General features: G+C 58.6%; 1 protein-coding gene across 1 annotated transcript in view; it reads left to right on the forward strand.

The window, feature by feature from the left end:
• The window catches only part of Sspop (SCO-spondin), a 61,430-nt gene that overhangs the window by 14,246 nt on the left and 25,817 nt on the right, over window positions 1-21,367 (forward strand). The window contains exons 26-62 of the mRNA XM_045160088.1: window positions 29-175; window positions 278-371; window positions 469-638; window positions 868-1,101; window positions 1,289-1,510; window positions 2,434-2,667; window positions 3,139-3,267; window positions 3,356-3,447; window positions 3,525-3,756; window positions 3,841-3,993; window positions 4,111-4,251; window positions 4,325-4,507; window positions 4,604-4,754; window positions 5,272-5,425; window positions 5,512-5,566; window positions 5,965-6,063; window positions 6,331-6,537; window positions 6,617-6,747; window positions 7,286-7,436; window positions 7,519-7,669; window positions 8,351-8,473; window positions 8,935-9,073; window positions 10,511-10,859; window positions 10,951-11,115; window positions 11,929-12,108; window positions 12,203-12,325; window positions 12,450-12,579; window positions 12,664-12,789; window positions 12,921-13,012; window positions 13,846-14,019; window positions 14,514-14,678; window positions 15,285-15,537; window positions 18,850-18,896; window positions 18,999-19,169; window positions 19,649-19,780; window positions 19,937-20,082; window positions 20,984-21,078. Coding sequence (XP_045016023.1) covers window positions 29-175; window positions 278-371; window positions 469-638; window positions 868-1,101; window positions 1,289-1,510; window positions 2,434-2,667; window positions 3,139-3,267; window positions 3,356-3,447; window positions 3,525-3,756; window positions 3,841-3,993; window positions 4,111-4,251; window positions 4,325-4,507; window positions 4,604-4,754; window positions 5,272-5,425; window positions 5,512-5,566; window positions 5,965-6,063; window positions 6,331-6,537; window positions 6,617-6,747; window positions 7,286-7,436; window positions 7,519-7,669; window positions 8,351-8,473; window positions 8,935-9,073; window positions 10,511-10,859; window positions 10,951-11,115; window positions 11,929-12,108; window positions 12,203-12,325; window positions 12,450-12,579; window positions 12,664-12,789; window positions 12,921-13,012; window positions 13,846-14,019; window positions 14,514-14,678; window positions 15,285-15,537; window positions 18,850-18,896; window positions 18,999-19,169; window positions 19,649-19,780; window positions 19,937-20,082; window positions 20,984-21,078 — 5,740 coding nt within the window. The remainder of the gene's footprint in view (window positions 1-28; window positions 176-277; window positions 372-468; window positions 639-867; window positions 1,102-1,288; window positions 1,511-2,433; window positions 2,668-3,138; window positions 3,268-3,355; window positions 3,448-3,524; window positions 3,757-3,840; window positions 3,994-4,110; window positions 4,252-4,324; window positions 4,508-4,603; window positions 4,755-5,271; window positions 5,426-5,511; window positions 5,567-5,964; window positions 6,064-6,330; window positions 6,538-6,616; window positions 6,748-7,285; window positions 7,437-7,518; window positions 7,670-8,350; window positions 8,474-8,934; window positions 9,074-10,510; window positions 10,860-10,950; window positions 11,116-11,928; window positions 12,109-12,202; window positions 12,326-12,449; window positions 12,580-12,663; window positions 12,790-12,920; window positions 13,013-13,845; window positions 14,020-14,513; window positions 14,679-15,284; window positions 15,538-18,849; window positions 18,897-18,998; window positions 19,170-19,648; window positions 19,781-19,936; window positions 20,083-20,983; window positions 21,079-21,367) is intronic.

A 21,367-nucleotide genomic window follows, 5' to 3' on the forward strand; every position in this document is an offset into this window, starting at 1 on the left:
AAACGGAGCCTCTCTTCTCTCCACTCAGCGCTGCAGTGTGAAGGGGGACAGCTGTATGAAGCCTGTGGCCCCATATGCCCCCCAACATGCCATGACCACCATGATCCCGGGTGGCTCTGCCAGGCGGTGCCCTGCGTGGAGGGCTGCTTCTGCCCCGAGGGGGCGCTGCTGCACGGTCTGTGCTGGGAACAGGAGGGGCGGGCCAAGGCTGGGAAAAGGCGCCAAGGAAGGGCTGGGCCAGGGGCGCCGGGCTCAGCCCTGTGTTCTGCGGTCTCAGGAGGAGCCTGTGTGGAGCTGGCTGCCTGTCCCTGTGAGTGGAATGGCAGTTTCTTTCCGCCGGGGACGGTGCTGCAGAAGGACTGTGGGAACTGGTGAGTGGGGGGGGGGGGGGAGGCCCTGGGAGGAACCTGTGCCCTGTGGACTGGCCAAGTTCAGCTGTGTCTGACCCCAGGACTTCAATGGGCTCAGTGCCTGCCAGGAAGGTCAGTGGCATTGTGGGAGTGACGGTGCCCCCTGTGGGGAGATGGAGCCCGGATGTGCAGAGGGAGAAGTTCCATGCCGGGAGAGCGGGCACTGTGTGCCCCATGAGTGGCTTTGTGACAATCAAGATGACTGTGGAGATGGCTCGGATGAGGAGGGTGAGGCTTTGGCTGTGTGTGTTAGCTACAGCGCCAGGCAGCCCGGTCTAGTGGACTTGTAGCAGAGCTTCGCAAGCTGCTAGTCCCAGGCCCGGGAGCCATGGCTTGTGTGGAGTAGACTGGGGCGGGGGGCAAGGCAGGAGCAGCGAGGAGGGTACTCTGGTCCTCCTAGGATCAGAAGCCTTCTTGGGCAAAAACATTCTGAGCCGGCTTGCTTGCTCTGTGCCAGGCTGTGCCACCCCAGGGTGCAAGGAGGGACAGGTGCCTTGCCACTCTGGCCACTGCCTGCCCCTGGCCCTGCTCTGCAATGGGCAGGATGACTGTGGAGATGGCACAGATGAGCGGGACTGCCCGTGCCCCACGGGCTCTCTGCCTTGTGCCGACGGCCGCTGCCTGCCACTTGCCCTGCTGTGTGATGGGCACCCCGACTGTCCTGACGCCGCAGATGAGGAGTCTTGTCTGGGTGAGTCGCTTCTGCCCCGGGCTGTGGCCCACCGGGCACCTCCCGCGCGGGGCTCGGCACCCGGTGAGCCTCCGTCACACCCGCCCCACCGCTCCACTTGTTGGAGCCTGCAAGCGACTGAGTGGGGACACCTCCAAGGAGAGACAGTAAGAGGCAGTCTTGGCAATCTCCTCCCTTCTGGCTACAGGGCAGATGAATTGTGTCCCTGGAGAGGTGCCCTGTGTCGATGGCACTTGCGTGAGAGCTGTCCAGCTATGTGATGGGGTTTGGGACTGCCCAGATGGAGCTGATGAAGGGTCTGGGCACTGTCCTCTGCCCTCTCTGCCCACACCCCCTGCTGGCACCACGCCTGGTCCCTCCACTAGCTCCCTGCACGGGGAACTAAGCCCCCTAGACAGTACCAGCTCTGGTGAGTCTCAGCGTGGGAAATGGGGTGAGCAAGCAGCAGACCTGAGGTGCCCGGGAGAGGGGTGGGAGGGCCTCCAAGAGAGAGGCATTTGGGCGGGGTTGGAGGCCCTAGAATGAAACAGCTGGAATTTGAGGGGATGGAGGGCTTAAGGTTTAAAAAAAATTTTCTGTATGTATTCTCACATTTTTTACTATCGATTGAACATCTTATTTTTTGAATATTAGCTTTTTGTTTGTTTATTTTTATTTATTTATTTGAGAGCGACAGGCAGAGAGAGGGAGGGAGAATGGGCACATGAGGGCCTCCAGCCACTGCAAACGAACTCCAGATGCGTGCGCCCCCTTGTGCATCTGGCTTACGTGGGTCCTGGGGAATCGAGCCTTCAACCGGGGTGCTTAGGCTTCACAGGCAATCGTTTAACTGCTAAGCCATCTCTCCAGCCCAAACATCTTATTTTTTAAAATATATGTTATTTATTTATTTGAGAGAGAGAGGCAGAGAGAAAGAGACAGAGAGAATGAGAAAGAGAATGGGTGTGCCAGAGCCTCCAGCCACTGCAAACGAACTCCAGACGTGCACCCCCCTTGTGCATCTGGCTTGCGTGGGTCCTGGAGAGTCGAACTGGGATACTTTGGTTTTGCAGGCAAGGGCCTTAACCGCTAATGCAACTCTCCAGCCTTAAAGTTTTATTTATTTATTTATTCATTTGCTGAGTTCAAAGCCTCTCTCTGAGCAAGCAGAAGGGGACCCTATGGGCGTTCTGGAAACGTGGGGGAGCTTGTGGGAAACCCAGAGGGCAGCAGAATGCATGAGGGGTCAGCTTGGGTGGGGAAGGGCAGGCCTCCGGCAACGGTCAGGGCAGCCCAAGCAGGAGGGCAGCCTGGAGCCGGCCGGGTTTAGCGCTCACTCGTGCCCCGTGGCAGCGCCTCCCTGCGGCCCCTGGGAGTTCCAGTGTGACAGCGGCGAGTGCCCCCCTCAGGGCTGGCGCTGCGACCTCGAGGAAGACTGCTCGGACGGCAGCGACGAGCGGCGCTGTGGGCCCTGCGCCCCGCACCACGTGCCCTGCGCCCGCGGCCCCCACTGCGTGCCCCCAGGGCAGCTGTGCGACGGCGTGCCCCAGTGCCCCGATGGCTCAGACGAGGACCCGGACTCCTGCGGTAAGAGCCAGATGCCGGGCGCTGCCCTCGGCTACACTGACTTAGGGCATCGGGATGCGGAGCCGCTGTTGGACCCCTTTGATCTCTTCCATCCAGCTTTCTTTAGAATTGTTTGCTCTTCGTGGGCCCGAGGGAGGGAGGAAATTAGTTTCTGTCTACCCACACTGGGGACAAGAGAACGGTTGGTTGAGGGCATATGGAGAGCAAGGTCTCTTTGGAGGTCCCCCCCCCACCAGTCCTAACTCCTCCCTACTCCACCTCAATGGAACTCGGTGCGCTTTGAAAGTCCTCCTTCAGGGTCCTGGCCACCTCGGAGAGGGAGGCTGTCCCCAGTCCCCAAGTCTTCCCAAAGATCTGCCCCCCTGGACCCCGCCTTTGCTCCCCTGCCCCCAAGGCTCTGACCCCTGCCAGCCCCTCTGCGGAGATGGGAGGGCCTGGAGCGTGCTGGGACACTTCCTACCCTGCCCACAGGCTCTACCCAGGTCCCTTCATGCCAGGGCCTTTTGCCCTGCGGTTCGGCTCCCTGGCTATGCCTGAACCCCGGGAAGCTCTGTGACGGGATCAGCGACTGTCCCCAGGGCGAAGATGAACGGGGCTGTGGTACGGACGCCGCTCCCAGGGTGGCTCGGCTAGCGTGGGCTGCGGGCTGGCCTTCACCTCCGGCTGACCGGTCCCCTCTCTTCCCCAGAGGGGTTGCCGGCCCCAGGAGGCCCTGGCGGGGCAACAGGCCCCTGCCCAGAATACTCGTGCCCCAACGGCACCTGCATCGGTTTCCAGCTGGTGAGAGTGGGGGGCGGGCATGGGCGGGCCCAGCCTTGGTGCCCCCAGTCAGAGGCCTGAGCCCGCTGTGTCCCCAGGTGTGTGACGGGAAGCCCGACTGTGAGCTGGCAGGCGAAGCAGGGCCCTCCCCAGAGGAGCATGGCTGTGGGGTCTGGGGTCTCTGGGGCCCGTGGGGGCTGTGCAGCCGGACCTGCGGGACGGGGGTGCAGAGCAGGAGCCGAAGCTGCTCTCTGCCCCGCGCCCTGGTGCTGCAGCGCTGCCTGGGCCTGGAGCAGGAGTCGCGGGCCTGCTTCCCACAGGCCTGCCCGGGTGAGCACCGGGGGACCCCTGGGAGGGCCTGGCCTCACGGCGTCCCCACTGCACCCCCCCGTGCTGACCCTCCCCCTCTCACAGCCGACGGCGAGTGGGGCGCCTGGTCCCCCTGGTCTGTGTGCTCGGAGCCCTGCGGCGGCGTCGTGACCCGACAGCGGCCCTGCCGCGGGCCCCAGAACGGGGGTCTGCCCTGTGCCCGGCTTCCCGGGGGCCTCCTCGGCTCCCGCCAGACCAGTGAGTGAAGGGAGGGGAGGGGGCGCTGGTGGGTGAGCGGGGGTCACTGGTGGGACACTGGGCCCTGCTGAGGGTCCTCCTCCCTGAACTCTGACCTTGGTTCCGGTCTGCTCTTAGAGCCCTGCCCTGGCGATGGTTGCCCCAATGCCACCTGCTTTGGGGAGCTGGTGTTTTGGCCTTGCGCTCCTTGTCCTCTGACCTGCGATGACGTGTCTGGCCAGGTCTCATGCTCACGGGACAGGCCCTGCAGCAGCCCAGGTAAGGGGAGGCTCTGGGCAGGGCCTGCGGCGGTCTCTCTTCCGCATGACCCCTCACCCTGGGCCTTTCTTAGGTTGCTGGTGCCAGGAAGGGAAGGTGCTGGACAGCGAGGGGCAGTGTGTACCACCTAGGCAGTGCCCTTGCCTGGTGGATAACATCCGCTACCAGCCAGGGCAGCGCATCAAGGTGGACTGTCGTCTCTGTGTGTGTCACGATGGACAACTACGGCGCTGCCGGCCAAACCCGGACTGTGCCAGTGAGTCCCTTGCCTGAGGCCCTCTCATGGGTGGGGGGTGAGGGGGAGGCCTGGTCTCTCCCCAGACCACCCATCCCTGACTCTGCCCTGTCTCAGTTGACTGTGGCTGGTCCTCCTGGTCCTCTTGGGCCGAATGCCTGGGCTCTTGTGGCAGTCAGAGCCTCCAGTGGTCCTTCCGGAGCCCCAACAACCCTCGCCTCTCTGGCCGGGGTCACCAGTGCCGTGGCATCCACCGCAAGGCCCGCAGGTACAGGAATGGGGGGGGGTTCTCCCACTTAGAAGGCTGGCTCTGCACCCTGTCCTGAGATGGGCACTCACATCCACTGTGGGCCTCAGGCTGGGAACTTGCTCTGTGACCCTCAGCCCACCCCCACCCTGTCTCCTATTTCAGTTCTGAGCCTGCTAAGTCCAAGAGCAGACAGAGCTTACAAACACAGTTTCACAAATCCAGGGGTGGGAATGGGTCCCCTGGGCCTCTGGAGATGCTTGGGGCGAAGCTTGCCTGGGGACAGCTGTTTCATTCCCTCCGGGCTAGTTCTGTTAGCCCATGGCGCCAACACAAATTGCTGCCCACACTTCCTTGGGGCCTGTTGCTGACCCTAGGGCGCAAGAGCGGAATGGGATGATAAGATCACCAGGCATTTTGTTAGGGCTTTCCCCGTCTTAGGGTGGACAGTCCAGGAATGCCCTCAGTCCAGGCATATGGGGAGGAGGGTGACTCTCTGAGCCCTTCCCCAGGAGCTGCACCACATCCCCCTTCCCAGGTGCCAGACGGAGCCCTGTGAGGGCTGTGAGCAGCAGGGCCATGTGTACCGCGTGGGGGAGCGCTGGCGCGGGGGCCCCTGCAGGGTGTGCCAGTGTCTGCCCAGCGGCACTGCCCGCTGCTCCCCCTACTGCCCACTGGGCAGCTGCCCCCAGGTGAGGTGCTCAGCAGTGTGGGCTGGGCAGGGTCTGGGGAGGAGCTGATGGAGCGAATCAAACAGCCCGGCTTCTGTGCCCCACAGGGATGGGTCCTGGTGGAGGGAACGGAAGAATCGTGTTGCCACTGTGTCCTTCCCGGTGAGTGGATCTGCGTGTGGCTGGGGACCCCCAAGGTGAGAAGGACCCAGTGGTGACTGAGAGAGAGAGCAGTGACTTTGTGAAGCTAGGACTCAGGTGGCACTCAAGTCACCTGGTCGTTGACTGCACGGTGAGGCAGCCCCCCTCTGATGTCCGGAGGCGCCCCGCTAGTGACGGCAGTCCTGGGCTCGTGTTTGCAGCGCTCGGCCCTAACGTTGCTTTGCGCTGACAGTTTTACTCTTCACGTCTTTATGTATTCACTGGAAGCGGAACCCCCCATTCACACAGAGGCGAATTGTTCCTGGGAGGCCCTGGGAACGAAAGTGCTCCAGGAAGTGGGGAGGGCCTGGCCGCGGGGACACTGCTCACCTCTTCCCGGCCCTTGGGTCTCTGTGCAGGAGGGAGCCACACAGCGCCCCCTGTGGCCACTCTGGCTGTCACCCCCAGTCCCCAGGTTGGAGCTCCTCTGGTCACTCACGACTTACCTCCCAGAGGAGGTAAGACGTGTGCTGTTGTGGCAGATGCTGAGGGGGGCGTCGCGCCCCCAGACGCCTGGCCGGGGAGGGAAGGAAGAAGGACGTCTGGGGTAGTCCCCGCCCTCCCCCGCACTGGAAGTCATCCTAAGGACCTCCAGGCCGCCCTCTGCCAAACTGCCTCCCTGCGCCCTGTCCTTCGGTCCTTCCGGTCCTTCCCGTCCCTCTGCCTGCCTCTGCCCCGCACCTCTGTTCTGTCTGTTCCAGTCTTCCTCTCTCTCCTGCACGCAGACCCCTGCTATTCTCCCTTGGGCTTGGCCCAGCTGCCCCGGGGAAGTCTGCAGGCACCCTCCCAGCACCTGGAGCCCCCCACCTGGGCTGCCCTCCTGGGGGCTCCCACCGAGGGGGGACCCGCCCCTGGAGAGAGCGCTTACGCGGAGTGGAGCCCACAGCGCCTCTACCTGCACCTGGACCTGCTGCGGCCTCGGAACCTGACTGGTCAGTGAGGAAGGCGGGCGGGTGGGGGGGGGGGTGGCTGTCTCAGCACTGATCCCTGGTCATCCTGGCCCCTCCCCAGGCATCATAATACAGGGGACCGGTTCCCCCTCCGACGGTCACATCGCCAGCTTTTCGCTCCAATTCAGCAGTGACGGACTACACTGGCAGGAGTACCAGGACGTGCTGCCCAGCACCCTGCCCTCACCCAGGGTATAAGTGCTCTAGGCTTCCCGGAGCCAGTGGCTCAGCATGCCCCTTGGTGGATCCCATAGTCTTTGTCCCTAAGGGACTTTCAGTGTCCTCAAGGGACAGTCCCTGTGGGGCATCTGGTAACCAGCAGGGTCAAGAGTCCAGGGGACACTGGAAAACACCGAAGTGCCTGACTCGGAGCACGCGGAGCTCTATAGCAGCTACCGGGGGGCCCTGGGGACACACTAGGCTCACAGAGGACCACACAGGTCCCTGAGGAGCAGCCTGGGGACAGCCCTGCTCCCCCCAGATCATCCTCTCTGGGGAGATGAGTCCCATGCCGTGGTGAGACTTGGTCTGCACAGGCATTCACGTCTGCTCAGGGAGACCCCTCCATGTGGGCTCCTGGGCTCTGGTGGGTCACAGTCTATGCCGATGTGGATTGAGGGACCTGGGTGGATAGCAAGGAAGGGGAGGGTCCAGAAATGGGGTCACAGTGGCAGCTTGACCAAGAGGCGGGGCTCAGCAAGACTGGGGCAGCAAGTGAACTCTTTTACAGCGTTTCCCTGGGAACTGGGACCGTGTGGCCCCGGAGGTGTGGACGTTTGGCCAGATGGTGCAGGTGAGGTATGTCAGGGTATGGCCACCGCTCAACGCCGAGGCCCAGCACAGCACCTTCCAGGGGGTGGAGTTCCTTGGCTGTGAGCCAGGTAAGGGCTGGGCTGGGGAGGGAGGGGCAGAGTGGGCAAAGGGTCTTAGGGTGCCCTCAGCAGCATATTCCCCCCCACACAGTATCTCCACTGGCAACTCCATGCCCAGGGGCTGGACACCGCTGTGCCAGTGGTGAGTGTGTCCCGAGAGGGGCACCATGCGATGGCGCTGTGGACTGTGCGGACAGCTCGGATGAGGAGGGCTGTGGGCCCCTGTCTGCCGACACCGGCAGGTAGGGCCTGGCCTCAGTGGGACCTACAAGAGATAGCTGCGGGGGAGGGGTCCCGCCCTGCCTTTACCCCCCAGGGGCTCACAGACTGTGCATGCCAGAGAGCTGCAGCTGGGTGCTCCAGGTCCCTTGGCACCCTGGGATTCTCATGTTGTGTGCCTTCCTACGGCACCTGTGGTTCTGGAAGCATGACCCTTGTGCCAGTGACAGCCCCACCACCCAGAACTGGATCCATGTGCCTGACAATCTTAACAGAATGAGGCCAAGAGGGCTGGGGAGATGGCAGTTAAGGCGCTTGCCTGCAAAGCCAAAAGACCCAGGTTCAATTCCCCAGGACCCATGTAAGCCCGATGCACAAGGGGTGTATGCGTCTGGAGTTTGTTTGCAGTGGCTGGAGGCCCTGGCGAGCCCATTCTCTCTCCCTCTCTCTCTCTCTCTCTCTCTCTCTCTCTCTCTACCTGCCTATTTATCTCCCTCTCTCAAATAAGTAAATAAAATAAATTAAAAATAAAAATGAGGCCAAGAGCCATTGTGAGAGCTCACCTTTGTACAGCATTAGTGGGCAGTGATCCACACCCCCCCTTAATATGCTGCCTGGGCCAGAGACTCCCGATCCCTCAAGGATGAGAGGACTCTGGGGCTGGGAGGGTCCCTGGAACCCTCTTGGTCTTGTTTTCTTCCCAGAGTTCATGCCACAGCCCAAACCACCCCAGGAATGGCAGCCGTGACTGGCCTCCCTCCACACAGAGTCACCGCCATGACTCCTAGTGGTAAGATTGAGCCCTTCTGCCTGCAGATAAAACCTGTGTGAGCTCTGCTTCCCTACTGGGCGAGGTTGGTGGCTTGGCTGAAGGTCACATAGTTCAAAGTAATTTTTTTGTAGACTGGGCCTAGGACCCAAGTTTACTCCTTTATTTTTTTTTTTTAATATTTATTTGATAGAGACAGAGAGAGAGACAGAGAGAGAGAAAGAGAGAGAATGTGCTGCCAGGGTATTCAGCCACTGCAAATGAACTCCAGACACATGTGTCACCTTGTGCATCTGGCTTACGTGGGTCCTGGGGAATCGAACCTGAGTCCTAGGCTTCACAGGCAAACAAACGCCTTAACCACTAAGCCATCTCTTCAGCTCTCACTCCTTTTTCATTACCCAAAAGAGGCAGAAGTGGGGCCTCTCACATGCCAAAATAAGGGAACTTAGGCACCACCAGGAGCTGATCAAGAAGGACAGGGATGGGCCCTAATCACCTGGCTGTGGCTGCCCACAGGCCACAGTGTCCCCCGAGGCCCTTCCCACCTGCGCACTGTGGCCAGGGACGGTTTCCCTGTGGCGTGCTGGGCTGTGTGGAGCCACAGCGGCTGCGAGGGAAGGAAGGCTGTCTTGACGGCCGGATGAGCAGCGCTGTGGTCAGCTGGAGGACGGTGTCACACTGTGGGGTGGTGACGGAGGGCTTCTGGTCTGAGTGCTCCTTGTCCCCACTCCAGCTCACATTGGAAGGGTCTTGGAGAGAACGAGGGAGGAGCAAAGAAGCTGAATGTGTGTCAGCAGCCAAGAATTTCAGTTGTTGGGGAGGGTCAGGAGAGGAATAGGGTAGGCATTGGGTCCCTGCATGCCTTATTGAACTGTCTGACCTTACAGGAGACTTATTTACCCTCCATCCATCCACCCACCTGTTTACACACTCATCTACCCACCCACCCATCCACCTATTAACACACTCATCTATCCACCCACCCACCTATTTACACTCATTGTTCCAACCACCCACCCACCTGTTTACACACTCATCCACCCACCCACCTATTCACACATTCATCTATCCACCCATCCACCTATCCACACACTCATCTATCCATCCACCACCTGTTTACACTCATCTATCCACCCACCCATCTATTTACACACTCATCCACCCACCCACCCACCTATTTACACACTCACCTACCCACCCACCCACCCACCTATTATCTATGGATTTGTCCATCTGTCCGTCTATCATCCACTACCCGTCTATCTACCTACCTACTCATCCATCTATTTATTTTCTGTCTTGAGGTAGAGTCTAACTCTAGTCCAGGCTGACCTGGAACTCACTCTTATTCAGGCTGACCTTGAACACATGGATCCTCCTGCCTCTTTCTCCTGAGTGCTGGGATTAAAGGTGTGCACCGACATGCCTGGCCCATCGATCCAACCATCCATCCATCCATCAATCTATCCATCCATCCATCTGTCCGTCTGTCGGTCATCTTCCTTCCATCTATCCATCCACTGATCTATTGACCTTTCCATCTGCCCACCCATATTTCTCCTTACCTACCCGTGTATCCATCCATCTATTGACCCACCAAACTACCCGTCCACCCATTTACTAGCCAGCCATCCATTTATCCATCCACACACCATCTGTCCATCTACACATGTATCTATATCTGCATGTCCACCCACCAACCTATCTGTTCATCTGCCCCGTCATCCATCCATCCGTCGATCCACCCATCCGCCTGCCTACCCATCTGTCTATCCATTGATCGATTAACCATCTATCTATCCTTCTGCCCACATATTCATTGTTCACTCACCATCTACATCCATCCATCCATCCATCCATCCATCCAAATCAGACCATTCTGATCAAAGTCCTGTCTTCCAGTCAGGAGAAGAAAAATTATTAACAACTATTAACCAGTTACAGGAAGGGGCACCCCAGGGAGCCCACATTCCGAAAGGGCGAAACCAAGGAAAGGAACTGCTTTTCTAGATGTTTCGGTACCTCTGGACACAGTAGTGAAATTGTGTGAGACCTGTGTAGACCAAAATCCTGTGTGGGCCTCACCCACAAGGGTGGAAGGAAACTTGTCCTGGGTGCAGGTTACAGGAGGCACCGGGAGGAAGTAGAGGCCAGGACCTCTGGTCAGCAAGCTCTGTCCTTCTCTTGGCCTCAGGTCGAAGGGACACAGTTTGTCATCCAGCTGGAAATCACTCATGTGGCTCCCTCCTCTCTCCTTTCCTTATGGGCAGTAAGTTCCGGGCCCTTCACGCTACCCACCACCGCCCTGCCTGGGCTTCCAGCCTCGGGGGGCCTCTGCTCCCCAAGCCAGCTGAGCTGTGGCAGTGGGGAGTGCCTGCCTGCCCAGCGGCGTTGCGACCTCCGGCCCGACTGCCAGGATGGCTCTGATGAGACTGGCTGTGGTATGTGCTGGCCAGGCATGGGAGAGCCCTGAGGGTCCAGTTCCTGCATGATCCTCCCCCCTTCTCACCCCTGGCTCACTGTCCTCTGCAGTGGACTGCGTGCTGGGACCCTGGTCCGCCTGGAGCAGCTGCAGCCACACCTGCGGCCTGGGCCTCACCTTTCAGCGCCGGGAGTTGCTGCGGCCACCGCTGCCCGGGGGCAGCTGCCCTCTGGGCCAGCTCCGCAGTCAGTCCTGCTTCATGCAGGCCTGTCCAGGTAGGTTAGCACCTCCAGGGAAAAAAAAAAAAAAAAAAGGTGAAATTGGCCCCTTTGTGGAGGAGACCTGGGCTGGTTTCCCTTGGAGGCTATCATCAGGGAAGTGTCTGTGTTCTCTTTGGTGACCCCAATGTCCAGCCTTTCAGCCTGGGACACTAAGACAGTTATATCCTTCTACTGGCACAGCTTGCTGTCCCACAGGGCTTGTCAGGGTGCCCTGCCTCTCTTTGCCACCCTAAGCTGCAAGGGAGTCCCTTCACCCGGTGTCCTCGTGTACGCTGGGAGTGACCGTCGTTCCACCTCCACCCACCAACCCTTGTCCGTATCTGAGGACGAGGGGGAGACTGTGTGTGAGGAGCTGGACTGCAGGTGTTAGCTGACCGCCACTGCTTGTCCCTGGGCTCCACACTGAAGGCCTTCTAGCCCCTGTGTTCCACGAATTCAAGGGAGCAGCCCCCTAGCCTGCTGTGTGTGTTTCTGAGATGGGCTGCTCACACTGGGGTCTCCTTGGCCCCCAGCTCTGGCTCTGATGGCCTGCTTTTATCATTGCCACCAGGTGTGCCCACCCCAGAGGCCCATCACAGGTGGCCGTCACACCCTTTTCCAGGGTCTGCAGTTCTGTCCTGGGAGTCACTAGGTGGCCTTTCGGCTCTGGGCCATTTCCCTAGACAGAACAGTTCCAGAATTCCCAGGGTGTTGCCTCAGGTTGCTGGGACTCTATGGAGCTGCGGGGAAGTATCCCGGCTTTGCCGTCCCCTCTCTAACACGGCTTGTCTCTGGGGTCCTTCTGGGGACCCTGTTCTTCCTCCACAGTGGCTGGGGCATGGGCAGAGTGGGGGACCTGGGGGCCATGCAGCGTCTCCTGTGGGGGTGGCCACCAGAGTCGTCAGAGGAGCTGTGTGGATCCCCCACCCAAGAATGGAGGTGCCTTCTGCCCTGGAGCCTCCCAAGAGAGTGCACCCTGTAGTTTGCAGCCTTGCCCAGGTGAAACAGGTAAGGGGAGATAGCTTGGGGGGACTTTCTGCAATGGGTTCCCGTTGGATACGCCTCTGGGCCTCCTGACATCACCTCACCTTCCTCCCCGCAGACTGCGGGCTGGGCCGTGTGCATGTGAATGCCGAAATGTGCCAGAAGGGGCTGGTTCCCCCATGTCCCCCCTCCTGCATGGACCCTGAGGCTAACAGAAGCTGCAGTGGACACTGTGTAGAAGGTGAGGCTGATCCGGCCAGCAGAAGTGAGGGGCGTTTGCCCAAGACCCCCCCCCCCAGCCCAGCACTGTCCCTGGTCCCCTCCTTTCTGTCTCAGAGTTGAGTGTCCTGCTGCCCTCTCCCCAGGATGCCGCTGTCCCCCTGGGCTCCTCCTCCAAGACTCTCGCTGCCTGCCCCTCGCCGAGTGCCCATGCCTGGTGGGCGAGGAGCTGCGGCAGCCGGGGATGACCTTCCTGCTGGGCAACTGCAGCGTCTGGTGAGGGCACCGGGCAGAGAGAGGGCACTGCTCTGGGGTCTCTGGGGTCCTGACAGCTCCTCTGCCGCCCGCCCTCCCCTGCAGCACGTGCGAGAAGGGGGCACTGATGTGCCAACCGGGTCGCTGTCCCCAGCACTGCAAGTGGTCAGCCTGGTCCTTTTGGGCGCCCTGTGACCGCTCCTGTGGCTCTGGAGTGCGAGCCAGGTTCAGGTGTGAAGGAAGGAAGGGAATGGGGACGCGGGGGAGGAGGGCTCAGAGCCAGGACAGAAGGCAGAAGGACGGGGAAGGCGGGAGTTCCAGATAGGAGCAGGACACAAGCCCAGGGCTGCCTCTCTTCCTAGGTCTCCCTCCAACCCTCCCGAGGCTTTTGGAGGTGCCCCATGTGAGGGTGACAGACAGGAGCTTCAGGCCTGCTACACACGGTGTGGGACAGGTACCGTATGGCCGGGCCGCCCCTTCATTCTCCCACCTCCCTGTCCTGTGAGCACCATGGGATGGAGCCAGTCACACAACAGATGGGTGGTGGGTGAACCCTCTCCAGTCTGAGAGACGGCCCTGAAACTGGCCTGGGTGGGTGGGTTTTGGAATGGGAGAGACAGACCCTCCCCACCCCGGCAGATGACCCGGGTGCCTGAGCAGACTGACCTGGGTGGAGCAGGTCGCAAAGCCACAGGAGGAGTGAGGCCGCCCTACTGTGTGTGCGGCACGTGGGTGACGCGGCAGGACCCCTTAGAGGCCAGCCGAAGGCGCCGGGTGGTGTCTCACTCTGCGTGGGTGGGTGGGTGGCCCGCAGGCCGTGTGGGTGCCAGGGGAGCTCTCTGCAGAGCAGACCGCACCTCACAGGCGCGCGAGGCGGGACTGCAGAGTAGGATGAGGAGGTGGCGGCTGTGACGCGGAGCCCAGAGTCCGCCTGGGCCAGCGCCCCTGCTGCAGGGGTCAGAGGTGACTGGCTGGGGGTGCGCTGGCAGGTGGCCACAGGAGCTCTGAGGCTTCCCTACACAGAGAACTCCAAAAGAGTGGGCTTGGGGCAGGATGAGGACGAAGGGTGGTCATGTGGGCTGGTAGAGCTGTAGGGGCCTGGGCATGGAGCTAGACTAGGCTCTGTGGGAGAGCAAGAAGTGGGGCTGCAGAGCGGGGAGGGGGTCCCAGCAGCAGAGAGGGCCAGAGGACTACTTTCATGGCTTCGAAGATCTGACCTGGGTCTCCAAGCCTCCCCAGCCCATCGCACCCTGCTAAGCAAGAGACCCGCCCTGTGCTTCCCCGCAGAGGCACCCGGCTGGACACCTTGGACGTCCTGGTCCCCCTGCTCCCAGAGCTGCCTTGTGCCTGGAGAGGTCCCCGGCTGGCGACGGCGTTCCAGGCTCTGTCCCACTGCCAGGGACACATCCTGCCCCGGGGAGGCTACCCAGGAGGAGGCCTGCAGCCCCCCTGTGTGCCCAGGTAGAGTCACCACCACTTTGGTGGGACAAGAAGAAAAACCAAATGACCTTTTGAGTTGGTCCAACCCTCAAAAAGAGACGGAAGGGCTGGAGGGATGGCTTAGCTGTTCAGGCGTTTGCCTGCAAAGTCAAAGGACCCAGTTTTGATTCCCCAGGAACCATGTGAACCAGCTGCACAGGAGGGCGGACATGTCTGGAGTTCGTTTGCAGTGGCTGGAGGCTCTGGCACACCCATTCTGTCTCTCTCTCTCTCTCAAACACACACACACACACTTTCTCTGTAAAATGAATAAATAAATATAAATAAAATATTTTAAAAAGGGAGGGAAGAGGGGGATGACCAAGCCTGGCTACATAAGCGCCACCCCCCCACACCCCTGTGAAGCCAGCCTGTGAGTGACAGTTTGACCCCATCTTAGAGGCATGCAGGGGACTGCCTGCTTCACTGCTTGGATCCCTCCCGTCCTGTCCCCTGCCCTCTGCTCTCCCTGACAGCACCAAGCGGCTGGAGTCTGTGGGCTTCCTGGTCCACGTGCTCAGCCTCCTGTGATGGGGGCATCCAGACCCGTGGGCGCAGCTGCTCTGGCATGGCTCCTGGGGTCCCCCTGTGCCCAGGACCCCACAGTCAGATCCGGAACTGCAACCTGCAGCCTTGCACAGGTACCCGACTCTCCCCGTTCTCCAGCTGGCCTCACCCCGTCCAGCTCCGGGGACGTTGGGCCTTTTCCCGCCTCTGTTTTGCTTTCCTGACCTCTAGCTTTAGGGTGGGCTGTGCTTTGAGTTAGCGAGACTTCCAAACTTTCCTCTGTCTCTCTAAGTCCCCTCCCTCTCCCACCTGCTGAGTACCAGGCACCTAGCTATGGTTTTTGTACTGGTGGCAGGTATTTTTCTCAGCCAGACAGCCCCACAGGACAGACTTCGTGGTGGAAGTCAGAATGGCCTACCATTGGCAGAACCCACTCATGGGCAACACTGGGGAGGGGGGCAGCAGTGCCAGCCAGGGAAGCCCAGTATCCCCTCCTCCCCATCCTTTGAGCACTGCTCCTGGCCCAGACACGAGGGCCTTCCTGGTCTGCTCTAGAGAACTTTGGTATCCGGTGGAGCCATGACTACCTGTGGCATTCCACACCCTGGAGCAAGGGGAGCAGAGGGGTTTACTCAGCTTGATCATCACACGCTGCCCACCCCTGGGTGCAGGACCCCTTCCTGTTGGCCTCTTTTCTCCTTCCCTCCTGCCCCTGCCAAGACCCTCTCTGTCTTGTCCAGCCCAGTGCCCAGGAGACCTGGTCTTCCGCTCAGCAGAGCAGTGTTTGCAGGAGGGGGATCCGTGCCTTCAGCTGTGCCTGGCACAGGATCCTGGGGTGCAGTGCACGGGCTCCTGCGCCCCCAGCTGCGGTTGTCCACCTGGCCTCTTCCTGCACAATGCTAGCTGCCTTCCCCACAGCCAGTGCCCCTGTCAGCTACGTGGCCAGCAGTTTGCACCTGGAGAGGCGGCTCGCCTGGACTCCTGCCACAACTGGTAAGGCCGCCAGTGGGGGATTGGATTTGACAGGAGTGGTAGTGAGGGAGGGGCTGCGCTCACAGAGGTCAGGCATGGACACACACACACAATCAGGAGGTTCATCATAGTAAACATGCTAGGAGATGCAGGTGCAGGCATGCACCCTGGCAAGACACCACCTGGCCATACATAGGTGTTGCCCCGTTTGACCGAGGGAAGCCTGGGTCTCAGATGTGGCTGTGTAGGATAGAATTACACACTGGGGAGCGCCATCCAGCCTCTCCTTTTAACTACCTGTTTCTCTTTGCTGAATTCCCTTCCCAAGATGCACTGGATTCCGTTCACAACTTTGTGGTACCCAATACTGAAAGCTGCCCACAGAGGGCGCTCTAACCAAATATTGAAAGCTGCCCACAGAGGGCGCTCTAACCAATACTAAAAGCTGCCTACAGAGGGCGCTCTAACCAAATATTGAAAGCTGCCCACAGAGGGCGCTGTAACCAATACTGAAAGCTGCCCACAGAGGGCGCTCTAACCAAATATTGAAAGCTGCCCACAGAGGGCGCTCTAACCAACCTTCCCTTTCCTCCATTCGTCATTGTTCTTCCTCACTTCCCTCCCTGTATTGTTCCTCCCTTCCTTTATTTTTCTGACTCTAGTATTTGACAGGTAGGCTTTAAAAGATGCACTGGGGAAAAAAGGATGGGCTGGGAAGATGGCTAGTGAATAAAATGCTTGTCATGCAATTCTAAATACCTTAATTGGAATCCCCAGACCGCTTGTCAAAATTATGCCTGAAGTGCTGGGCGTGGTACACACCTTTAATCCCAGCACTCAGGAGGCAGAGGTAGGAGGATCGCTGTGTGTTCGAAGCCATCCTGAGAATACACAGTGAATTCCAGGTCACCTTGAACTAAAGTGAGATCCTACTTTGAAAAACCAAACCAAAACAAACAAAAAATGCCTGAAGTGTCAGGCGTGGTGGCTCACGCCTTTGATCCCAGCACTTGGGAGGCAGAGGTAGGAGGAGCACCATGAGTTCGAGGCCACCCTGAGATGACATAGTGAATTCCAGGTCAGCCTGAGCTAGAGTGAGACCCTACCTCGAAAAACAAAAACAAAAAACAGCAGCAGCAGCAGCAACAAAAACAACGCCTGAAGCAGGCTGGAGGGATGGTTCAGTGGATAAAGCACTTGCCATGAAAGTAACTGAGTTCTGACCCCCAGACTCCATGTTAAAAAGGGGGGCTGGAGAAGATGGCTTAGTAGTTACAGTGTTTGTCTGCAAAGCCAAAGGACCCCGGTTTGATTCCCCAGGACCCACGTAAGCACAAGGAGGCGCATGCATCTGGAGTTGGTTTGTAGTGGCTGGAGGCCCTGTAGTGCCTATTCTCTCTCTCTCTCAAATAAATAATTAATTACAAAAAAAAAAAAGCCAAATGCTGTTGTGGGTGTCGGTAACCACAGCACACCTACAAGACAGAGAGAGAGAGACAGAACTCCCCAGCAGTCATGGGCCAGCTAGCCTGGCAAAGGGAGTGGGAGAGCCTGCCTCCAACAAGACTGAAGGCTAGAACCGACGCCGAGTCGACCTCTGACCTCCAAACACGCACTCACCCGCACACGCATCAACACCCGCACACGCATCAACACCCGCACACACATCAACACCCGCACACACATCAACACCTGCACACCCATCAACACCCGCACACCCATCAACACCCGCACACTCATCAACACCCACACACAACACCCGCACACACATCAACACCCACACACACACCAACACCCGCACACACATCAACACCCGCACACACAACACCCGCACATACACCAACACCCGCACACTCAACACCCGCACACTCAACACACACACACAACACCCGCACACACATCAACACCTGCACACTCATCAACACCTGCACACACATCAACACCCCCACACACATCAACACCCGCACACACATCAACACCCGCACACTCATCATACCACTCCATGCTCACACATACCCATACACCAAAACAAAACAAGCCAGAGGCGCTGGTGGGTTTCTGAGGCTTTTGTACCCCTGGTGCACCCACAGCAAGAGGCCGGAGAACTCTCTGGAAGCTCAGAGCAGAGGTGAACAACAAAGAGCAACCACAGGGTGGAGAGTGAGGACTGGCCCAAAAGTGTCCTCTGACCTCCACACACACACAAACCCACCCAAGTTTTTGTTTGCTTTTGAGGCAGGGTCTCGCTCTAACCCCAGGCTGACCTGGAGTTCACTATGGAGTCTCAGGTGGCCTCGAACTCACGGTGATCCTCCTACCTCTGCCTCCTGAGTGCTGGGATTAATGATGTGTGCCACCACACCCAGCAACTTTTTTATTTTATTTTATTTTTTTATTTTCATTTTTCTTTTTTTTTTTGTTGTTGTTTTTTTGAGGTAGGATCTCACTCTGGTCCAGGCTGACCCAGAATTAACTCTGTAGTCTCAGGGTGGCCTTGAACTCACGGCAATCCTCCTACCTCTGCCTCCTGAGTGCTGGGATTAAAGGCATGTGCCACGACGCCCGGCTTTTTAAAAATTTTTTAAAATATTTTATTTTTATTAGCATTTTCCATGATTATAAAAAAATATCTCATGGACATTCCCCCACACACACACTTTCCCCTTTGAAATTCCATTCTCCATCATATTTCCTTTTTTATTTTTTAAAAATATTTATTTATTTGAAAGAGAAAGAGGAGACAGAGAGAGAAAGAGAGGCTGAGCATGGTGGTTCATGCCTTTAATCCCAGCACTCGGGAGGCAGAGGTAGGAGGATCACCATGAGTTCAAAACCACCCTGAGACTACATAGTGAATTCCAGGTCAGCCTGCGCTGAAGCCAGATCCTACCTTGAAACTACTGTGAAAGAATGGGCACACCAGGACCTCCTGTCACTTCAGATGAACTCTAGACGCATAGCCTGGCCCGGGGAAGGCAGATTTTAATCAGCAAGCACTTAGCTACTTAGCCATCCTCTAGCCCCAAATTCTAGCTCTTTCTAAATTGCTCCTGTTTCTGCCACCTAAAGTCATTTTTAAACAGTATTTAGTAAGTAGGCGTGGAATTTTTAAAAAAGTGTCTCCTGATGAAACTATATGGCAAGGGAAGAGCACATGACTGGGGCATCATGATCGTGGAGCCCAGTGAGGGTGGATTTGGGGACCCCAGAGTGAGAACGCGGGACACATCGTGAACTTTGTGTTGTATACTCGGCGGCCAGCTGACTCCCCCCGCAGAGGCTGGGCGTGCTTGGGGTGTCGGGGCCCCATGTCACTAGGCTTTCTCTCCACAGCACCTGCGTCTCTGGCAAGATGGTGTGCACCTCGGAGCTCTGCCCAGGTAACCCCTCCACAGGGCAGTCAGTGGGAATGCTGGTGGTACCCTACTGAAGCCAGGGCCCAGGATGGTTCGACCTGGCTTCATTCATGCTCACCCTGGCAGTGGCCTGTGGCTGGAGCCCCTGGACCCTGTGGAGTCTCTGTAGCCGCAGCTGCAACGTGGGCATTCGGCGGCGCTTCCGAGCGGGCACTGCGCCTCCAGCTGCATTTGGGGGTGCTGAGTGCCAGGGTGCCAACATGGAGGCGGAATTCTGTGGTCTGCAACCATGTCGAGGTGAGTGACAACCTATGTCCTGAGACCACTTTAAAGAGCCTCCCCCAGAGGAGCCATGAGCTCCCTTCAAGACCCTATGAGAGGCATAAAGAGTGTCCCTAAGAAAAGCCACTGAGGACTGCAGAGATGGCTTAGTAGTTAAGGTGCTTGCCTGCAAAGCCAAAGGACCCAGGTTCAGTTCCCCAGGATCCACGTAAGCCAGATGCACAAGGTGGCACATGCATCTGGAGTTCGTTTGCAGTGGCTGGAGGCCTGGCAGGCCCATTTTCTCTGTCTCTCTCAAATAAATAAAATAAAACAAAAGGAAATACCAGTAAGAGATGGTCCATTTTCTGAGAGACAGATCTGAGGTTGGAGGTGAAGCTGCAGGTGGGGCGGGGGTGGGGAGGGATGTGAGAAGGGATGGGTGTCCTTGGGCGTCTGAGTGGGGGAAGGAGGCGTGGAAACCCTGTAGTGACCTAGATGTCACCTTCCCCCAGGTCCTGGTGGGGAGTGGGGTCCCTGGGCCCCATGCTCTGTGCCCTGTGGAGGGGGCTACAGGAACCGCACCCGAGGCGGTGGCCCGCATAGCCCCATGGAGTTCTCTACCTGCGGTCTGCAGCCCTGTGCAGGTGAGAGCCGTCCTGGGAACCCCTCGATTCAACCTCCCCCTGCCGCCCAGTCCCCTAGCACCATGCAGCCTCATATAACTAACCTGGCCGTACCCAGAGCCAATGCCTTTCCTCGGCTGGGAGCCTAACACACTCATCCTCTGGCGATGCCTCCAGGGCCTATACCAGGCGTGTGTCCCATGGGCCAGCAGTGGCTGGACTGTGCCCAGGGCCCAGCCTCCTGCGCAGAGCTCAGCACTTCGAGAGGGACTAACCAGACCTGCCACCCCGGCTGCTACTGCCCACCTGGAATGCTCCTGCTCGTGAGTGCCCTCCCCTGAGTCAGCCATGGCTGGGACCTCCTCATGGCATGGGACCCTGGAGTGGCAAGGAAGGGACAGACAGGGACCTGAACAGGGGCAGAACGGAAGGTTTGGGGCTGGGGACAGAGACCTCGAACCCTTGGAGATGCCCTGGATGGCTGTTGGTTAAATTGTGATAGGGGCCAGAGGGTTGGCTCAGCAGTGAACGGTGTTTGCTGGCAAAGCCTAATGGCTCAGGTTTGATCCCCCAGTACCCACATAAAGCCAGATGCGCAAGGTGGCACATCTGGAGTTGGTTTGTAGCAGCAGGCGGCCCTGGCACAACCATGCTTCCTCTGTCTTTTCTTACAAATAAGTAAAAAATTTTTGCAAAAAGTAAATAAATAAATAAAATAGGCCGCAAAAAAAAAAAAAAAAGGTTTTATGACTTGGCCCTACTGTGTTCTGTTAATCTGCCTCCAACTGTGTACTGAGCACCTACTGTGTGTGCGGTCTTAGACCAGGCTAACCTGCGGGGAGGAAGCGATGAGTGAGATGCTCCCAGGGTCACGTGCTGCTTCTGACCAGTGCCAAAGCCATGGTGCCATGGTCCTTGCTGCAAATCAGGGTGTCATCGCCGTCGCTGTACAAATCAAATAGTGCATATGGAAAAGCCTTATACCTAGCTGGTTTCATCTGACAATTCAGTCTCGTGCCCCTCAGTGGAAGATGATCATTTTCTTCTAGAAAGTGGTGGCGGGGCTCTCTGTCCCTATGTGCCCCACAGCCGCTTCTGCCCAGCGGGAGGGGACTGGGCAGAGCTGTTTGTGGAGGGGCCTGGGTGATGCTGGAGGAGGCCTGAGTGCTGGTTGTGATTGGCAAAAAGCTGGAGCCAGAGGTGACAGAGTGCTTTCAATTCTAGAATAACGTGTGCGTGCCCGCCCAGGACTGCCCCTGCGCCCACAGGGGCCGCCTCCACCCCCCAGGCAGTGCCGTGTTGCATCCCTGTGAGAACTGGTGAGACGCCCGGCGCCGCAGCGGCCCCGTGACCCCTACGCCAGCTCGCTGCCCTCCTGTGGGCTCCAGTCAGCCACAAGAGCTGCAAAGATGCCCTCCCCACAGGCACAGCTGTCCAGCCTGTCCTGTCTGTGCCCCTCCAAGCCACCCGTCCCCATCCGCGTTCTCTCCCGGGCTCACGACGCAGCTCGGTGGTGGCACACGGGTCTAGACCGCGCAAGGCTCTGCTTGGGGCTCCTGCCGCACGCACGCACAGTCGCCCGGTCCCCGCCCGTGTTAGCGTCTGTGT

This window comes from Jaculus jaculus, chromosome 10, assembly GCF_020740685.1.
Source record: "Jaculus jaculus isolate mJacJac1 chromosome 10, mJacJac1.mat.Y.cur, whole genome shotgun sequence".
In the NCBI taxonomy this organism is placed as follows: Eukaryota; Metazoa; Chordata; class Mammalia; order Rodentia; family Dipodidae; genus Jaculus; species Jaculus jaculus.